Source organism: Notolepis coatsorum (assembly GCF_963971535.1).
Source record: "Notolepis coatsorum genome assembly, chromosome: 9".
Taxonomy (NCBI): Eukaryota; Metazoa; Chordata; class Actinopteri; order Aulopiformes; family Paralepididae; genus Notolepis; species Notolepis coatsorum.
In genome coordinates this window covers 132,281,395-132,300,802 of record NC_140173.1, presented here as the reverse complement: position 1 = coordinate 132,300,802, position 19,408 = coordinate 132,281,395, and the positions used below count along the sequence as shown (strand labels likewise).

Genomic DNA, 19,408 nt, shown 5'->3' with positions numbered 1-19,408 from the left:
CTATACAATCTTTCCCAATTCATTGTATATGGAGCATGGCTTCAGGCATGAATGATGACATCACACGTTTGAGTTTTATCACTCTAGATTTTGGATTTGGGAGAGAGTTGCTCATTTTCACAAATATTTCTGTACTGTCTTAGACCAGAGGAATAACATGTAAACAGGTGTGCATCAATATGGAAAACACGTTTAATATTGTTTTGCGGTGGAATTTCCCTTTAAGAAAATATCATCATACCGGCGGCTGGTCACTCAGACAGCCTTCAACTGATGCAGTGCGTGTGTCTGTGCTTATGAGTGCGCGTCCCTCCCAGGCTATTATTGACAGAGGAAATCAAACATTGCTAAAGAGTAGGCTTGGACACACAGACCATTATTAAGTAGCCGGGTAGATGTTCAATCTATCTATTAGCTTTTTCTTCTACCTCTTCAAAAAGGTGGGTTTAATTTGGGAATTTTATTTTTCTATGAAGTGACTGTATTGTATTGTTATTTTCCTTTGATTGATCGACAGTTAGTTCACTGGGATTATTCAGTGATCATCAGATTATCATTATACGAACAGTGTTTTTCCGGAATATCGATAGCTCGACAAATTCCTAATTATTTTGTGAGATCCCTCCCTTTATTATTATTATTATTATTATTATTATTATTATTATTATTATTATTATTATTATTATTATTATTATTATTATTATTATTATTATTATTATTATTATTATTATTATTATTATTATTATTATTATTATTATTATTATTATTATTATTATTATACCCATACTTTATTATACCCATATTTGGTGAAGCGCCGGATGGGCGTGGCCCACCTGTGTGACGTGACGTCACTAGCCGAAACTACCTGCTGCAGCTGGTTTGGTTGATTCCCTCTGAGCGCCTCTCTCTCTCAGTTCACCCACCGAGCCGATCCGAAGACAAGGAAGAAGAAACGCTGCAGAGACGATCAAGGAATACTTTTCTTTTTCTCTTTTTCGTTTTTCAATACACTTTTTTACGGGGAATAATATTGCTGAGAGGAATTACAATCAAATCAAATGGGGATCGCTCGGTTTGTGGAGTTGGGAGTTTTAATTGTCTTTCTCCAGGTAAGATTTTTTTTTGAAGCTAGCTAACTTGCTGCTCCTCAAAGCACACACTGTTGATTGTTGAATTGAAAAATGGGGGACCCTGATGTAAACAAGACGAACGTCTTTCTCTGGTCTGCATCCCCTTAACACTTGTGTGTATTGAGCTGTACTGTATTGTACCCATTCTGCAATCTGTTAATAAAGTTTTCAATCAATCAATCAATCGATCAAACACGCACACACACACACACAGGCGCCATAGATTGTACCTGCTGTATCGTTTGGTCCGTTGACAGGTTCAATTTCAGCAACACTTGTCTAAATGTAAAAAAATAAATAAAAAGCTTTTGCGGGCAGCTTTTCATTGCAACATGTTTTCAAATCATTATTTTAAAGAGAACCAATTGACTTGGTAATAATCAATCAATCATAATATGATCGTGTGTCAGAATGCTAACTCCCCTTTCGTGACTGATGAATGAATGAATGAATGATTGAAAACTTTATTTAACAGATTGCAGAATGGGTACAATAATACAGTACAGGCACAGCTCAATACACACAATTGTTAAGGGGATGCAGACCAGAGAAATACTTTCGTCTTGTTTACATCAGGGTCCCCCATTTTCAATTCATAGTGACATGTATGACATACACAACATACATGCCATCATGACATTTATGACATACACAACATACATGACATTTATGACATACACAACATACATGACATCATGACATTTATGACATACATGACATCATGACATTTATGACATAGGGACATACAGGTATATAGGTGTTACATTTGTGATGCAAGTCGTATTCAAGCAAGGCTTGAAAGGGGCTAAATACAAAAGTTAGCCTGGGTCAATTATGGAATACCTATAGGCTACGCTAGTTTTCATCAATGTTTAGGCTAATGCTTTTCAATCATTACTTGCTTTAGCCTCAAGTAAAAAAAAAGTGAAATGGGAATTTATCCACAATGTTAGCTTCTATAAATCAGCTTGAATAACTCAGTTTTTCGAAGTAGCTTGAAATGGCTTAAATAACCAACCAGTGAAATCTCTCTTGATTTTTAAATATGATTTCATCAAATGATATGTGATTTTATTACATTGGATGATTAGTTGTGTGTATCTTTTATTTCCCCAGGCCTTCGCTGTAGAGTCGGAGGAGCCAGCAGCATGTAAACCTCACTTCCAGGCGGGTGGGTTCAATTTCACCATGGAGAGAAACAGGCTGCAACCGCACAGGCCCCTGGGCAAAGGTGAGAGCAAACCAGGAAGCCTCCTCCACACCTTCATTTAAAACCTAGCTATACATATGTATTAATGATATGATGACACACTAGGCTACGTGTTGATATGGGTATATAATTCGCAAGACATTGACCTGTTGAATCCCTCATCAATAATTTCATTTCTAATGTTACTATGGCATTGTGAATGTGAATGCTGTTGTAGGTCTATATCACGAATTTAACGAAGATGGGCATGTTGTTACACAGCTATTTAAAGCAGGGATTAATTTAGGTGAGCATCTTGTGCCTTTTCATGGGGACCGTATCTTGCTTGTGTGATTTTAAAACTGGTCATTTAACCCTCTGTCCTAGCGAAAAAGGGGCGAATGCGGTTTCAGAAAATGAGCCCCATCACCATTGCACTTACTATTCTTATTAAGATTGGAGATTAAAATACCGGTAGTCTCTCCAGACCACCTTATACTATAGCCCCTTTCGTGACAGGGTTCACTCGTCCAACCCTGTTGGCGACATGCATCACAGTCACAGAAGGGGCTACTTATACTAATGCAATTAAACATGCAAGTTATTGGCCCAAACAATCTACCCACTTAAACACAGCAGGTTGAATAGGCTTTTGTCAAGTTTCTTTCTTTTTAAAATAATCCAACTCTGCTGGCAATAACAAACAAATGGGAATCACAAATGTTGTACTTCTAAATACGTAGATGTAATATGTAGCCTCAGCCTGTTAGTGGAGACGAGGCTACCTTGCCCCAGATAATACTGTTGTCTGCATGCCACAGCTATGTGCCCCAGCCTGTTTAGCACATCCCTGTCAATGGTGTATTTTGAACTGTTAACCAAGTGTGAGTTGTACTTGAGTTAGTTTACCTGTGTATGTGGAGCTTGCCGGGGATATGTGTCGTTATAGGAGATATGCCCGTACACGTTTATTTTTATTTTCCAGCTGTTGCTATAGACTACCTGGCAGGATATATCAAACATACCTTACATTTCTCAAGATATTGAAAATCATTGTTTTCGGTTATGGCAGCTGTGTGTTTCATTTCTTCTCTGTCCTCACGTTCTCATTTTCAGTCATGTGGAATGATATGGTAGTGGATGATCGGAGGAAGATTAAAAAAATGTGTCTCCAAATTCTTGGTGCAGAAACTGAAATGCAGATGTGGCCAACAGTTGTCAAATAATACCAACATGTCTTAAGTTCATAGAAGACGAGTGGACATGAAGCTGGTGTGTTATACTATATCTTGACTTAATTCATAGAAGATGAGTGGACATGATTCAGTGGTCTATCTATTAAAGATAAGAACAGCCTACAGAACATAGTTGGGAGTGTGCTGCAAAATAATTGGGAGTCAAACAGAGAGACCTATGTTCTCTCTGGATGGACCAGGTGGTCAAGAAGGCGTTGGGCATCAGTAACCAACCTCTCCATGTTCTGTCAACGGTTTTTGCTGTTACTTTCTGGCCGCTGTTATGACGTTCCTTTGAGTAAGACCAACCGTTACTCTAAATCTTTTATCCCCTCGGCCATCAGACTTTTAAATTCAGACAGTAGTCACTTTAAGTAGCCTATACACCTAGTTGTCTGTTTTACTGGAGTGTGTATATCATGGAATTGTCGTTAAAATGTTTTGTTACTCCTGCAAAGCTACAAATGGAATTGCCCCACGTGGGATCAATAAAGTTGTCTGAATTAAGCTGGTGTGTTATACTACATCTTGTCTTAGTTCATAGACGAGTGGACATGAAGCTGATGTGTACTTAGTTCATAGATGAGTGGACATGAAGCTGATGTGTTAATTGTTATACTACATCTTGGAACCTATGCTCCTGATGTTGCGTAGCAAATAGTATAGCAGCCAGTAGCCTTAAATCCAGCTGATAGTGTGAGTAGCCAAATTTGATGGTTTTCAAACTTTCCCTACATAGACTGATAGTTGAGACTTTAAGCTTTTTTGGATTTTTCTAACGGATGCTGCAGTAGGTCTCTCTTTATTTAAGAGTTGAATACTACGTTGATCCAAGTAGCATGAGAAAATAATCGTGCAAAATTGTAATTTCCTTGAAACTTGGGGACTTATTTCACCAACGTTGGGTCTCGATGTGATCTCTAGACTACAGCCCAATTGATGTGGCAGAAGATAAGTCAGTCAGCTGTTTAGCTCTGTGTTATATCTGGTTTAGACCCAACAAAGCCTGTTTGTTTAGCAGCTGAAGTGTAGCATTGTCTGCCTTGTAAAGCTTGACTCTGGGCGGCTACACGGCTAATGGGCTACACTCCTTCTGATAAGACTAACTGGTGTGTGTTTAAGTGCATCTGGGAAGATGACGTGTTTGACCCTGCTTGGCAAACATGCCTTCCTGCCCTCTTTCCCTCATTAAAGCTCTTGGTCTGTCTATCCTCTTTCACAAGGCCACACATTGCATAGAGAGATTATAAATGTGTTGCACATGGAGAAATCGATTGATGCAAACCGGTTGTCATCACATTAAAACGCAGTACAATTATGAATGTTTTGTTTTCTATGCATATCGACTTCACTCACTGACTCCTGCACTCACTCACTTGTAGGGAATTGAACCTGTGACCCTCCTGTCATAAGACAGTCTCTAACCACTAGGCCACCCACTAAGTAATGATGAGAATGATTCATTAGACTGAGACTTGAGTGTCTGTCTAGGTTTAGGATCGGGGAGGGACTGGAAGTAGTCAGATTACAGACAGATTTATGAACAATTTGATCTTCTACTCATCCTCATTCCTGAAAAGTCCCCATTTAAAGTTTTGCAATAAACAACTCACTGGTTAATTACATTGGGGCTCTAGAACACAAAGGTTGGTCTTGATGACATTTTAAATTCATGTGCTTTCTTGATGTTGGAATCGCATCACTGCTTCTCTAGGGAGATAAAAAAAAAACTGCTCTCAGCGCTTGTCCTATATGAACAGGGAATGTTTACCATCTGAAGTGTCATTGAGACATTGACTAGTCCTCTTTTTATTTCTTATAGCGACAACGAACCATGGCAGGTTGGAAACTTATCTTGCGATCTAGCCCGTAGCGGAAGACCTTTCTTCATCACTGCTGTGGTCTTTGAGTGATGCATCACTAGTAACACTGGTGGAGTCATCGAGTCATGGCGAGTTTCAGTCGGATGTGTGTCTGTTTGATGTGCTTTTCTTGTCTTGTGGGATCTCCCAACGGGAACACAAAACCTGGATTGTCACTCAGGAGGACAGGTTTAAGCACATTTTTATGTAGAAAAGGAGTGGTTTTTGATGGTTAGAAGAAATGGGTGTTAAGGTAAGGGTACGATTTTAGCGTTTGAGTTAAGGTCATGTATGGAGTGGTTAGGAATAGCTAATGTATGTCAGTAGAATCACTAGAATGTCCTCCTAATGTTTATCGGTGTGTGAGTGGGTAGGTCTGTGTTTCAGTGTGTGAGTGGGTAGGTCAGTGTTTGAGTCATGGGTATGTGTTTCGGTATGTGTAGGTCTGTGTTTCAGTGTGAGTGGATAGGTATGTGTTTCAGTCTATGCGTGTGTGTACTACTGTATGTGTGAGTGAGTAGGTCTGTCTGTGTTTCAGTGTGAGTGGGTAGGTCTGTGTTTCAGTGTGGGTGGGTAGGTCTGTGTTTCAGTGTGGGTGGATAGGTATGCGTTTCGGTGTGTGTGTGTGTGAGTGGATAGGTATGTGACGACGCCATTAGGAAGGCAGTCGGTTGCTTACTATCTTTACTGGGCGTGTAGGTACAGGCTCTGTAATCGGCCTGGAGACGTCAAACCAGTTTGTCTGCCTCCTTAACCACCTCAACTGAATCTAATGCATCTCCAGAGAGCACGTAAATGTCCAAATTTGGTGGGCGTTGTTCATTCAAGCACTCGACTCTTTTGAAGTCTTCATTTAAACAGGCAGGTCAATAATAAATGTAGCCTATAATAATAATATGAAAAACATTTTGTATGTAAATAATCAAACATTTCGGCTGTATTGTGTACAAAAAGGTCTAACCTTTTTGAAAGAGAAAAAAAACATGCATATGTTTTGACAGGTCTGAGCACCGCAGCAGTAGCTTTTAATATTCTACATATGGAAATAAGAAGGGGCCCATTTAGTCTTGAATTGTACTCCTTATTGTTTGGCAGAGTAGTTGAAGTAGGTCGTCTAACTCATCCCTTGAATTTGTCCTTTAACTAACTCGCTTCTACCACCACCTGCTCCATCCATCTTATCACCTGCTGTGATAAATTAACTACTGAGGCTACTTCGATTAATTGCGCGCCACAAATCCTCTTGTCAGCCATTGTTTGGCCAGCTATTTTCTCATGGTCCGTAAATAGAGGTGGTACTAATAAATACCTGAAAGCTTTAGTAATGCACACATTATCTCACTACACAGGCTTGCCTAGTATTGTTCAATCACAAACTAGTACTGGGACAGATATCTGCATTGTGGGAGGTCGTCTAAGTCTAAACCCGCACTCTCCTCTCTCACAGAGATTTCTCTTAGCATATCTTTGTGTTATCTCTGACTCCAAGGCAGTTGGGTCTCTCTCTCGTATGTCATCTTTCTCTTTCTATTTTCCCACACGGTGACTCTTGTTCAGCCCTACTACTACTACTAGTGGCCTACTTGGTATGTAAAACATTGACCAAGGGAGTGAAAGCTCACTGACTGTATCCTATAACCACAATCTTGAGTTTGTACCTTGATGACCACTCCCTCTTTTTTTTCCCCTCATACTTTAGTCATTGTGTCTTTGCCCTCTTCCATTGAGTATATACTTGGTTGGTGTACAAACACTTTCTTATACTAATGAAATATGCTGTGCTACATTTGTTTGTTTGTTTTTCCCGTGGAGACCCACCAGACGGCACCATGTAGAGCAGTGGTCAGTGGTCACCAACCTTTTTAAGCCCAATATCACTTTAAACGAAATGACTTATTTGCCTGTATTCTAATTGCATGCAATGCTTTGGTCCAACATTAAAACGTCAAAGTAGAACTGTAATATGTACTTTCTCAGTCAGTGCTAAGTGCAGTCATCTTATGCAGCATCACTTTTCACATCAAAACAAGTAGAATTGTAATGTGGACTTTCTCATTTTATTAACATTGACAAACATATTTACAATTAGCATTTTATAAAGTAGAACTGTAATGTTTACTTTCTCAGTCAGTGCTAAGTGCAGTCAGTGCTAAGTGCAGCATCACTTTTCACATCAAAACAAAAGTAGAACTGTAATGTGAACTCTCAAGGAAAGATCTAAAAAAAATTATTTATTAAAAAAAATAATGTACAGGGAAAGTCTCAAAGGTCGATCGCGATCGACGGGTTGGTGACCACTGATGTAGAGCCTCCTGGCCCATGGTTTAAGCAACACTGGTGATGAATATAAAGAACCACTGGACTCTCTGGTGCTTTCCCCTCGTCGTCACCACCCTGTGCTGATATATTGCACCATCGTGGGTTACTTCTAATTTCACTTCTATAAAAGATTATAGTCCTGCTGGGTGCTAATGTCTGTGTGGATGTTGGGGCGTTGGGCAACAGCACTACACCATTTGGTGGGTAACCTCTTTCTAAGATTATTTTGGGCATTTCTATTGCCTAGAGAGATCATGTGAGCCAGCCCTCTCTGACCCACCTGTACACCTCAGCTGGGGGATATTACAGGAGGCTGTTTTGGTTTATCCCAATTAATGTGGGAGGGGCGGGGCTGGCGGGACTGAAGGGTCTCAAGGCATTTTCTGATGATTTAGAAATTGATCCCCCCCCATGTTCAGACGGTAAAGAATAGAATCCAGTCTGTGTGGGGGGTGTTGATGGACAACAGTATTGCCTTCCCCATCACAACTCAAAGGCTGCGGGGGACTTCCTACTAGTATTGACTACATGGCTAATGGGCAACTTCCTGTGCCCTTGTATTCCCATAAAGGCTTCCCCTTTTCTTCTTGGGTGTGGGATGTGATGACTGATAACAGTGGTGACGTGGCATGACATTCACATTAAAGGGACAAGCCACTTGAAACCTTTTTTCTTACAATGAACACATAGATTCAACTCTACAAGATCACAACCTTCGGTTCAAATCACTTCAACGCACCGCTTTCTATTCATCGAATGGTGTAGGGCTGCACGATTTTGGGAAATAATCGAATTGCTATTTTTGTGACGGATATTGCGATTGCGATAAAATTTGCGATTATAATATTTTTTTAAAGCAGCCCCACAGAGGTTTATTGTAAAATGCGGCTTGCATCTGGCCTACGCATGGGTCTTTTCGTGACACCGAGCCTAAAAATGTTTCTTTTTACCTGGGAATCGATACCGGTACGGTACCCAACGGTACCTTTTTTTCTGTACTTTACTCTAAACTTCACAACACACAATCTAAAACCCCTTACCTCCCTCTCCCAAACCGATCTTGTATCTCAATGGGACTTCTTGGTTAAATACGTTTTTTTTTTTTTTTTTTGTGATTTGATAATTGCATCATTCCAAATGGCGATTTCGATTTAAAATCGATTAATCGTGCAGCCCTAGAATGGTGTGTTCCTTCTTTCAATTATTTAGCCCACAAACTCTGTGTAATTATGGACACTGGGCAGGCACCTGTTGGAAAGGGATCCATCATCCACAGGCACAGGCTAATGAATCTCACGGTTAAGGTGTTTATACTAAGGCTGTCAAAGTTAACGCGTTAACGCACAATTCTATTAATGCCACTATTTCTTTTTTTTTTTACTCACGATTAACTTTTTAGAAAAAAGAAAAATATATTTATATAATTTTTTTTTTTACTAGACTTCACTCAGGTGTATTATTGATACTCTCATTGATACTATGTTTGTTTCTGACTCAAAGTCTGTGTGTGAGTGATAGAGAGAGAAGGCGGGGGGGGGGGGGGGGGTGAGAGATGAGGAAGGGGCAAAAGAGTGTGTGAGAGAGGGGGGGGGAGTACTCAGCCCTTGTGTGGGTGAATGTAACAAGTTCCTAACGTTTTCTTTCCCCTATTTCATGCACACTTTATTCATTGTTTTAAATGATTATTTTCTAAGTTATTTTGTGCATCACTCTGTTTTTGAATTTAATGCAAATTTGCAATGCATGAGGATCATCCTTTGTGTTAAATGGCTGCATAAAGCAAGCATTTGTTGACTCATGTTGATAAGAGTATTAAAACTTGAGAAAGATCAGTTTAAAATCTTTATCTTTTTAAATGCGATTAATCGCGAGTTAACTATGGACAATCATGCGATTAATCAGATTAAATATTTTAATCGATTGACGGCACTAGTTTATACACAATATTCTATGTCCCACAGTTGAAGAAAGAGCTCTATCCTATTCCAAACTGTAGGCTGGTCTATTTGGTAGAATGTTTAATTCACCAGGCGCTGTGGCTGCCTGGCAGACAAACGTTTTGAGATCTCTGGAATTGAGAAGACCAGGATCGCTGTGGAAGGACACCATGACCCCAGAGAGGGAGATAAACTAAAATATAAATAATAATTACCCCCCCCCCCCCTCCTGAAGGCCAGGAGGCAGGAGTAACATTACAATCTAGAGTAGATAGTGGGTTATTTGGTCCTATGACTGGGGACTTAAAACATAACATGCTGTGTCGGAAAGGCAATTCTAATGAATTCTTATTTTAACCTTATTTAGCTGAATCTTTTTCAGTTGTCTGTCTATTGTATTTTTATTGTACCTTTTTAAGTAGCCTACTTATCCTAATGCATTACGTAGTGTGTGTGTGTGTGTATATGAACTACCCGTGTAAGGTAAGCATTTGATTAGGTATATCACTGTAGTGTACATGTGTTTATGAGCTACCTGTGTAAAAGGTATGCATTAGGTAGATGACTGTTTATGAGCTACCTGTGTAAAAGTTATGCATTAGGTAGATGACTGTGTATGAGCTACCTGTGTAAAATGTATGCATTAGGTAGATGACCGTGTATGAGCTACCTGTGTAAAAGCTATGCATTATTAGTTAGATCACTGTGTATATGAATGAATGACCTGTGTAAATGGTATGCATTAGGAAGTTGAGCCATGTGGGCATGTACCGTGTCCGTATGTGTGAATGAATGAATACGCTTCCTCTGTGTGCATTATAATATGTGGGTCAACCTGATGGAGGAATGTAGGTGTGCAGTGTAACCTGACACTAAAGACACGGTTGCTGCCCACTTGGCTGCAGTCTCATCTCCACCCTAAACGGTAGTCTGGCTGACTATGTTCTTTATCATAACGCCGGTATAGTCTAAAGCTGCTACTAACCATTGTTAGAGTAATTGGTTCATCCAACGATAGTTTTATCGATTAATCGATGCATCTCTAAACGATACATTTGCATCCCCCCCAAAAAACGGACTATTTTAATTTAAGTTTTAGTTTTTCCCCCATGGATCATTTCTAGACACTCGGGAACATTTAACTGCCACCAATCAGGATTTTTCTTCCTGGCTCAAAATCTATGCAGGAAAACCCCTGTAAATTAAATGTTTCAAAGCGTTATCGATTGTTTTTTGCAAGATATTTATTTGATTCAGTCCATTTTCCCCTATTGTTAGGTTTTAGTGAGTTTTTCCTTACCTTCGCGTGGGGTATGTCTGGGAGTGCTTGCATTCTTTAACTTATTTGCATTTATTTTAAATTTGTTGGACCTTATGGTGTTCTTGTTCTGTTCTTGACTTATTGTTATGTTTCTTCTTGACTTGTTTAAAGAAGACTTGTACGGCCCATGGGGACATTAACGTGTGTTGTCGGGCCTTACAAATAAATTTTATTTGATTTTAATTGTGACAAGTTCAAGTTTCAAGTTTCTTTAATAGTTGTCATACAGAAGTACAGAATACTTTTATACAAAATGCTTCTTACTGTTACGCTCCAGAGACTGTGCTAGACAAGATAAGTATCAAATAACATAGTATAGCATGTAAATTAGAAGTAGAAAATGAGGTCACAGTGTTCAGTATAGACATATGTACAATGTTCGATGCAGAAGATCGAAGATGTGATAGAAGATGTGTACATTTGCAGGTAGATTGCACCCACCTCTTTCACTGTGCCCGTAGGGTTGGCTCTACCCACTTTTCTTCCTCTGGACAGTCAAAGTGGTATTTCCCTCAGGTCTGTCGTGACTAAAGTTGAAAGGCATCTGAACGCTGAAGTTAACATCTTATATGAATGAGCGCCTGGCTCTTTGTCTTGAGCATATCAATTTCTTCTCTCTAGCACGTCTTTCTCTGCCCTGTCTGGCTGACTTGAATGCAGTGTTCATAGTGGGCTAAAAGCAGTGTTCATAGTGGGCTAAAAGCAGTATGCAGTGTTCATAGTGGGCTAAAAGCAGTATGCAGTGTTCATAGTGGGCTAAAAGCAGTATGCAGTGTTCATAGTGGGCTAAAAGCAGTGACACAGAATCACAGATGGGAGTGCGTAGAGTGTGGCTTGTTGGGATGGTTTTTATTTTAGTTTTTAATTCAATATATTTGCCATCTTTATTTTCCTAGATTACTAGGAACACATTTCAATGAGCTGATGACTAACTTTCATATTAAAACACGAAAGCTACTGCAGTACGACTCCTGTCTGCTCCAACACACTTGCATTGTTCTCCTTTCAACCTTCTGCTTCATGATGTTTGTACTTCTATTTGATTTGTTATAGGCTACTACTTGTTCCTTCATCTGTGAGGAAGTGATGCGTTTTGAATTCCAGGTTGTTGTTGTTGTTGTTGTTGTCCAGGTTCCCACTTCAAATCTGATTGTATTTTTCAATGCTGATAAATATAAACTATGCTGATAAATATAAACTATGCTATTTCATTGGCCTATGTTTGCCCAGCCTCTTCTTAAGGCCCCATTGGCATATAATTCTAACATGAGGTTATGTGCATGAGTGTATATTTGTGTGAAGTAACGGCAGTGCTGGAAAAAGTACACTATTCATCTACTTTTTAGTAAAAGTGAAACTGGAGTCTCTTTTCACAAGAATGGGTGCACGCCCGGTATGTTTCCAGACGCACCATTTTGGAAGGTGACTTTGGAAGAAAAAAAGGATCTCTCTATACGTTTCACAGATATACCGTGTTTGAGAAAACTAATGGTGCCATTTCTGTTTGTCTATTCCAGTTGCATTTGATGACTGCACAAACCGCACAATGTTTCCCTACCTCAGCGACGACAAACACTTTAAAGTGGACACGAATGGCATGCTGAGAGTGAGTACAGTAGAATTTTTCTTTAGAGGACAGCGGTGGAGGCTATAATTAATGGAGTTTATGAAGAATTGTAGTAGATAATGTCCACTAAGTCTTTATTTTTTTTTTTTTTGTTTATTAGCAATATCTTTCTGTTTTATGCTGAACCAAAATGATAAGGAAAACCTGTCTAGGACAGTGTTTGTCTATGTATGTCTGTCCCCACAAATGTCAACCAATAGCTCATACTGCTACGTGCATACAGCTCATACTGCTACGTGCATACAGCTCATACTGCTACGTGCATACAGCTCATACTGCTACGTGCATACAGCTCATACTGCTACGTGCATACAGCTCATACTTAGGGCTGGGCGATATGGCCAAAAATGTTATGTTTTATTATTATTTAAACAACGGATGTATGTTTATTTTGCAGCAATTCTTTGTGGTTGCCGCCATCTTTAGTGTTGCAGCCCCTCACACTCCAGTTCTCAGGCTGCAGCTGGTTTGAAAGCGAAAGTACCGAAAAAAGCTGTGGCTGTGGCTCCAGGGGAGTTGAACAGTTCTGGCTCTGCTAGTTTATTTTCTATCTTTTGACGCTTTTTTGGTGGACAAACCACCGCACATCCACCGTGACTCGCGACTGGAGACTAGCTCTGCTAGCACACATACTGTGTACAGACGGTTTCAAACTGTATTTTAAATTAGAAAGCAAACCAAATAATTGGACAAGAGAAGAATAAATCTCAATTTGGTCAGTATTGTCATTTGGACAAGCAAAGCCATTACTTTAAGTTGCAAGAAAGACAAGTCTGTCCACTGGCTCTGGTTTTAAAGCTGCCCTGTTGCAGGTCACAATTTTTTTTCTTTTATAATAACAATAAAAAAAAAATCTGCCACGTTTCATATCTACGAGGAAATATATTTTGCGATAATTATCGTTATCGTTTTATCGCCCAGCCCTACTCATACTCCTACGTGCATATATTATTCCAAAGAAAATTTGTCCCGTTAATACACTTGACATGCATAAGGCATCCCAGAGGTGTTGGGACTAGCTTAGCCATAATGTTCTTGATGGAAGATTATTATTTTCATATTATTACGACCGGAGACATTTAAATATGTAAACAAATAAATAACCGTAATTACTGGATTTACGGAAACGCCAACCGCCATGGTTCTCCCGTGGATAAACTACATATTTACTGTATGGTTTGTCTTTTGGTATTTCCAAGCTGGACATTGGAGCACACCGAGGTCATAATTCTGACCTCCCAAATGGGAACCTCAATATTTTTAATGGGATGTGGCATTAAATAGGCAAATTTCTGTATTTCATTGAAATGTATATTCATATATTGTACAATAAAATAAAACACATTTTATATCTAATCATTCACCAATAATCTTCCCGTGATCAGGTGGGGAGAAGAACTGTTGCTCTTCATGGCAGCGGACGGAGTTTCTTCATCCATGTGTGGGACACCCGGGGACGCAAGTGGACCGTCCCTGTTCGGGTGCTGCACCGGTCCTCCAACCATCACCAAGGGTCTGGGCATGGCCACGGACACAATCAACAAGGGTCTGGGCATGGCCACGGACATCATCACCAAGGGTCTGGGCATGGCCACGGACACAATTCCCAAGGGTCTGAGGATGGCCATGGACACCATCACCAAGGGTCTGAGGATGGCCATGCACACAATCACCAAGGGTCTGGGCATGGCCACGGACACCATCACCAAGGGTCTGGGCATGGCCACGGACACAATTCCCAAGGGTCTGAGGATGGCCATGGACACCATCACCAAGGGTCTGAGGATGGCCATGCACACCATCACAATGGGTCTGGGCATGGCCACGGACACAATTCCCAAGGGTCTGAGGATGGCCACGGACACCATCACAATGGGTCTGGGCATGGCCACGGACACCATCATGGACACCATCACATCCACCCGAGCACTGAATTGGATGCCGCCAATAACACAGAGGTAAGATGGAGGAAGGAAAACGACTAACTGTGAAAGATAGTGGATGTGTAAAGGGTTCACTTTTGGTGAAGTGCCCCTTTTTAAGTCTTTGGCAGAGGTCTGTGTACTCTACTGAGAACATTCGTCTAGATCAGTCGGACTGAGTCATTATGGGTCTCTCAAGCCCATCTACACTACACTATATTTTCATTATTTGAAGAGGCGTTAAAAACGTAATGTTTATGACATATTAATGAATAAAAGATTGTCACACGGTGTTGACCTGCATCTCAAATGTTTTGGCGTCCCGGCTGATGGTGTCTGGCACTTCCAAGCGACACCTACTCCTGACCCGATATGCCACATGACAAAATTACTTTCTTTCTGCGATTTAGAATGAAGGGCCTTTCCATGGTTTGAACTTTCCTGTCAAACACTGCCCCCCCCTGGATGTCTGTGGAAAACCCCTTAATTTGTATTTCCTTATTCCTGTGCCAGTATAATTTCTACACTTGTTTTCATACACTTTAGATGATTATACACCATTATCTGTCTGTTGTTGTTTTGTAGCACCAGCACAAAATGTGTTTTGTATTGTTTCAATTTCATTATCCCAGACGGTGCTCTTCAAATGCTGTCAATTAAAACTATGGAGCCCAGACCCTTAATAGAACAGTTGATGGTTTGATAATTTAATAAGTAAGGGATAATGTATAGCTACGAGGTCATTGTCGCAAAATAATTGACCGACACGGAGTTTAAAATACTGAGGCGCCTCGGCGAGGTGTTTTAAACGTCAGTGAAGGTCAATTATTTTGCGATGATGACCGAGTATAGCTATACATTATCCCGCTTATTACATGGCTAACTTACTAACAATATACCTAATTCATTTGACAAAATCGACAAGACGAGATCAAATGCAGACGCAGTTGTTCTGTGGCTCTGTCAGCCCAAATAAAGCGATTATTATTATCGCGGGCAGCCCGGCAGGTGTGTCTGATTGCACTGAAACAGTGTGTGTCAGTGGGGCTTGATTACTCCAGCTGCGAAAAACAATAATCACCGGTGGTTATCGAAAAATAATTCACCGCTGTTAACCACAGTTATGTTCTATGGTTTCAATGCTGATCACATCTCTGTGTGTCTTCTAGACTGGAGCCACCCCAGCGGTGCCTGTGCTGCACTTCCCCAAGGCCCATGGTGGACTGAAGCGCAGGAAGAGAGCCTGGGTTGTTCCACCCATCAGCTTCCCTGAAAACGACAGAGGACCTTACCCCAAACAAATGGTCCAGGTAAAATGGATGTTTCCATCTCACATTCTTCCCTTGGAATGATGGAGGACCTTTTTCTAGTATGTCACAAGAGTTTTAGGCCTATAATATAGTCCTATATTGAGGTTCACGCTTTGTTTCTTTCAGATCCGTTCGGATGAAGATAAGGCGGTGACACTGGTGTATAGTATCACTGGCCCAGGAGCAGATAAACCACCCGTCGGTCTCTTCACTGTTGATCGAAACTCTGGCCAGCTCTATGTGACACAGCCTTTGGACAGAGAGAAAGAAAATAAATACATGGTAAGTGTCTGTGTGATACAGTGACATGTAATCATTTAGGAACATGTTCTGTGAAGATAATGGAAAATACCCATCCCCTACTCAGACTTTCAAGTTGCATATGTGCTCCTTTTTGTTATTTTCATACTTTTTTTTTTTCAGGAGCAGCTACTGAAGGGGTTGTAGTGTAGTTTTGTGTGTGGCTCTTTTCTGTAGTTGCAAATCTCTGGCTAACTTCACACAACAGAATAACAGTCCTTTGATCTTTGACCATTGAGTATTGTTTTGTGTGCACACAGAGTTGTGGAAGCCTTAAGTCCTCTTAATACATCATACATTTTCCCAAGACTGAGGCTCTCATTCATCTTTTAGCAGGTGCTCCTAAAGACACGCGTACCTGTACCTCTTAATTCTAGAGTCTGACAGATTTTTGGGCCCCATACCGAGTTTGGGAGTAAAAGAAATACAGATATGTATGTATTGGCCAATATTGACATGCATCTTTAGCAAAGACCCCTAAACAAATGTATTCTGAGATGATATACACTGTACACACACACACACACACACACACACACACACACACACACACACACACACACACACACACACACACACACGCACACACACAATCAGACATGTTGTTTTGACTCTCTACTCCAGTACATTGGATTTGAAATGGACCAGTGACTTGAGGTTAAAGTCCAGACTTGAACCTTTCATTTGAGTGTTTACATCCATATCTGGTGAACCATGTAGGAATTGTAGTCCTTTTTATACATAGTCCCCTCTTTTGCAGTTTATGACTGCCTGAAGTCTGACTCTTAAGTGGTCATTTGTGAAATGATTTACTCTTTCCTGCTTCAAACAAAGCAGAGACCATTGCCCCTCAATACATGTCAATGGTATTTTAGGTCAACAGTGGACTCTCAACCAGAAGACTCGCACAATATGGGATATGTAGTTGATATGGGTGATGGGATATGTAGTTTACCCGAGTGTTTCGTTGTCTAGTCCCTGAGGATTCAGAAGACAGTTTTTTTTTCATATCTGATTTCTCCATTTACCTCCATGGTAAAACTCCCCCAGAATTTGCAGCCATCTGTACTTTAACTTAGTTTCTAATAAAGCTCACCAGATTAACATGAATCAAAATCGTAAAAAGACGATGAACATTTTGGTATGGAATTTTCATCCGGGTAGTACTCGCATGGCTTAGTAAAAAAAGGATTTTAGGTAATTATTTCCATAACCTGAATTCTAGTAACGCTGTCCAGATGGGCTTGTACTACGGAGTACTACTGTTCATCAGTCGGCCTGCGCTTCTCTTCTCAACTAGAGGCTGTTGACGAGACTTGAATTTTGATTGATCTTGACGATTCGTGTGTTTTGTGTAGCTCCAAGCCCATGCCGTGGTGGTCGGTTCAGGCAACGCAGAGGAGCCCATGGACATTATAGTGTACGTTATAGACCAGAACGACAACAAACCCATTTTCACCGAAACCACTTATACTGCAGAAGTTGCCGAGGCTTCGCCTAAAGGTAAGGCTATGTAATGCATTTTATAATTAATACATCTTCATTTTTATAGATCATTTTTTCAATGTCTGTGGGAACCCTGTCATTGGAATCATTCCCCCAACCGACCCCCAATAATTGAGACATTTTAAAATGTTTTGCCTTGTTCGTGGACATTTTACAGTATCGACTTTCTCTCCCTCTCCAGGATTTGAGGTGCTAACGGTTCTTGCAAATGATCTGGACGAACCAAATAATGACAACTCTGATGTCCGCTACACCATTCTGAGCCAGGTTCCAGAGATGCCCAACAAGGACATGTTCTTCATCAGCACAGTCGGTGGAGTCATTAGTGTCAATTCTCTAGGGCTGGACAGAGAGGTGAGGCTTTTTAATAGACAAAAGCATTCCACGTTTTTGAGTTGGATCATGTATATATCCCTTTTACAATTATGATCCGACATATGAGACACCAAATAACATTACTGCGATATGCGGTTATCATTTCTCATGCATCAATACCTCCCTATGTCAAAGGGTGAAAGCTGATAAAATACTGAGCCGCAGTTGACTAAAAACACAAAATATGCATGCCAACTGTTTCCAGTGACTCATTATAATTGTTTGTTTATTTATTGTTATTTGCACTTACAAACATACATTCTGGAATAAAAGAAGTAAAAGAAGAACAGTTAAAATGTGCAGGAAAGGTAAAAAAACCCAAGGGCTTATAAGTGACCTCCCCTCTTAGACCTATAATAGGATAACTACACAACCCCCCCCCCCCCAGATACATACAATACAGCATTATACAACTATTATAATGGTGGGGGAAAAAAATTAAAAAGACTTTACACATGGATACTATAGACTACAGGATCTGTAGTTCTTTTTTAAGCTTACTTTTAAATATATTTAAAGTGGAACATGTTTCCGTTAGATTTTGTATATCATCCCACATCACTGCACCTTGATAAACAAATGAGATTTTGCCAACAGAGGTCCTACAGAAAGGAATGCGCAAGTCTTTATTTCTTCTTGTGAGATGTGCACGATAATGAGAATTAAACTCAAAATAAGTTTGAAAAAAATTAGGCGAAGATAAAGGAAGACCAATTACTTTGTACATAAGAACCCCTGTTTGATACTTGTTGACCTCATAAATTGTGAGTAGTTGCAGTTGTTTAAATAATTGACTGTGTATATTTAAAAAGCTCTCAAAATAGTGTGAATAGTTGTGTATTTTGCTTGATAAATAAGCCCTGTTGTGTGTGTCTGTTAACAGAAAAACCCGAAGTACACACTGGAGATCCAGGCAGCAGACATGGTGGGAACTGGCTACACTGGAAAAACACAAGTCATCCTCACAGTTATTGACAGCAACGACAACGCCCCCCAATTTGAACAGCCGAATGTAAGTCAAGTCACACTTTACTCACCAAGAACAAAGCAGCATGCACTGGATTCTGTCTTTAACAACTCAAGGTGCAAGTATACATATTATAAAAAAACAACCAATACTATGTACACTACAGTTTTAGCAGCATGACATATGGTATACATATTAGTCAACATACAGTATAACAACCAATACTATGTACACTATAGTTTTAGCAGCATGGTATATAGTATACATATTATTAAAAAACAACCAATACTATGTACACTATAGTTTTAGCAGCATGGTATATAGTATACATATTATTAAAAAAACAACCAATACTATGTACACTACAGTTTTAGCAGCATGACATATGGTATACATATTAGTCAACAT

At 40.0% G+C, this 19,408-nt stretch overlaps 1 protein-coding gene across 1 annotated transcript in view; it reads left to right on the top strand.

The window, feature by feature from the left end:
- The first annotated feature begins 906 nt into the window (after nucleotides 1-906).
- LOC311234480 (B-cadherin-like) overlaps nucleotides 907-19,408 on the top strand; it is a 35,928-nt gene continuing 17,426 nt past the window's right edge. The window contains exons 1-9 of the mRNA XM_084321690.1: nucleotides 907-1,109; nucleotides 2,247-2,361; nucleotides 12,511-12,599; nucleotides 14,006-14,578; nucleotides 15,712-15,852; nucleotides 15,979-16,134; nucleotides 17,511-17,655; nucleotides 17,840-18,012; nucleotides 18,917-19,045. Of these exons, the coding sequence (XP_084177816.1) occupies nucleotides 1,059-1,109; nucleotides 2,247-2,361; nucleotides 12,511-12,599; nucleotides 14,006-14,578; nucleotides 15,712-15,852; nucleotides 15,979-16,134; nucleotides 17,511-17,655; nucleotides 17,840-18,012; nucleotides 18,917-19,045 (1,572 nt within the window). The 5' untranslated portion in view covers nucleotides 907-1,058. The remainder of the gene's footprint in view (nucleotides 1,110-2,246; nucleotides 2,362-12,510; nucleotides 12,600-14,005; nucleotides 14,579-15,711; nucleotides 15,853-15,978; nucleotides 16,135-17,510; nucleotides 17,656-17,839; nucleotides 18,013-18,916; nucleotides 19,046-19,408) is intronic.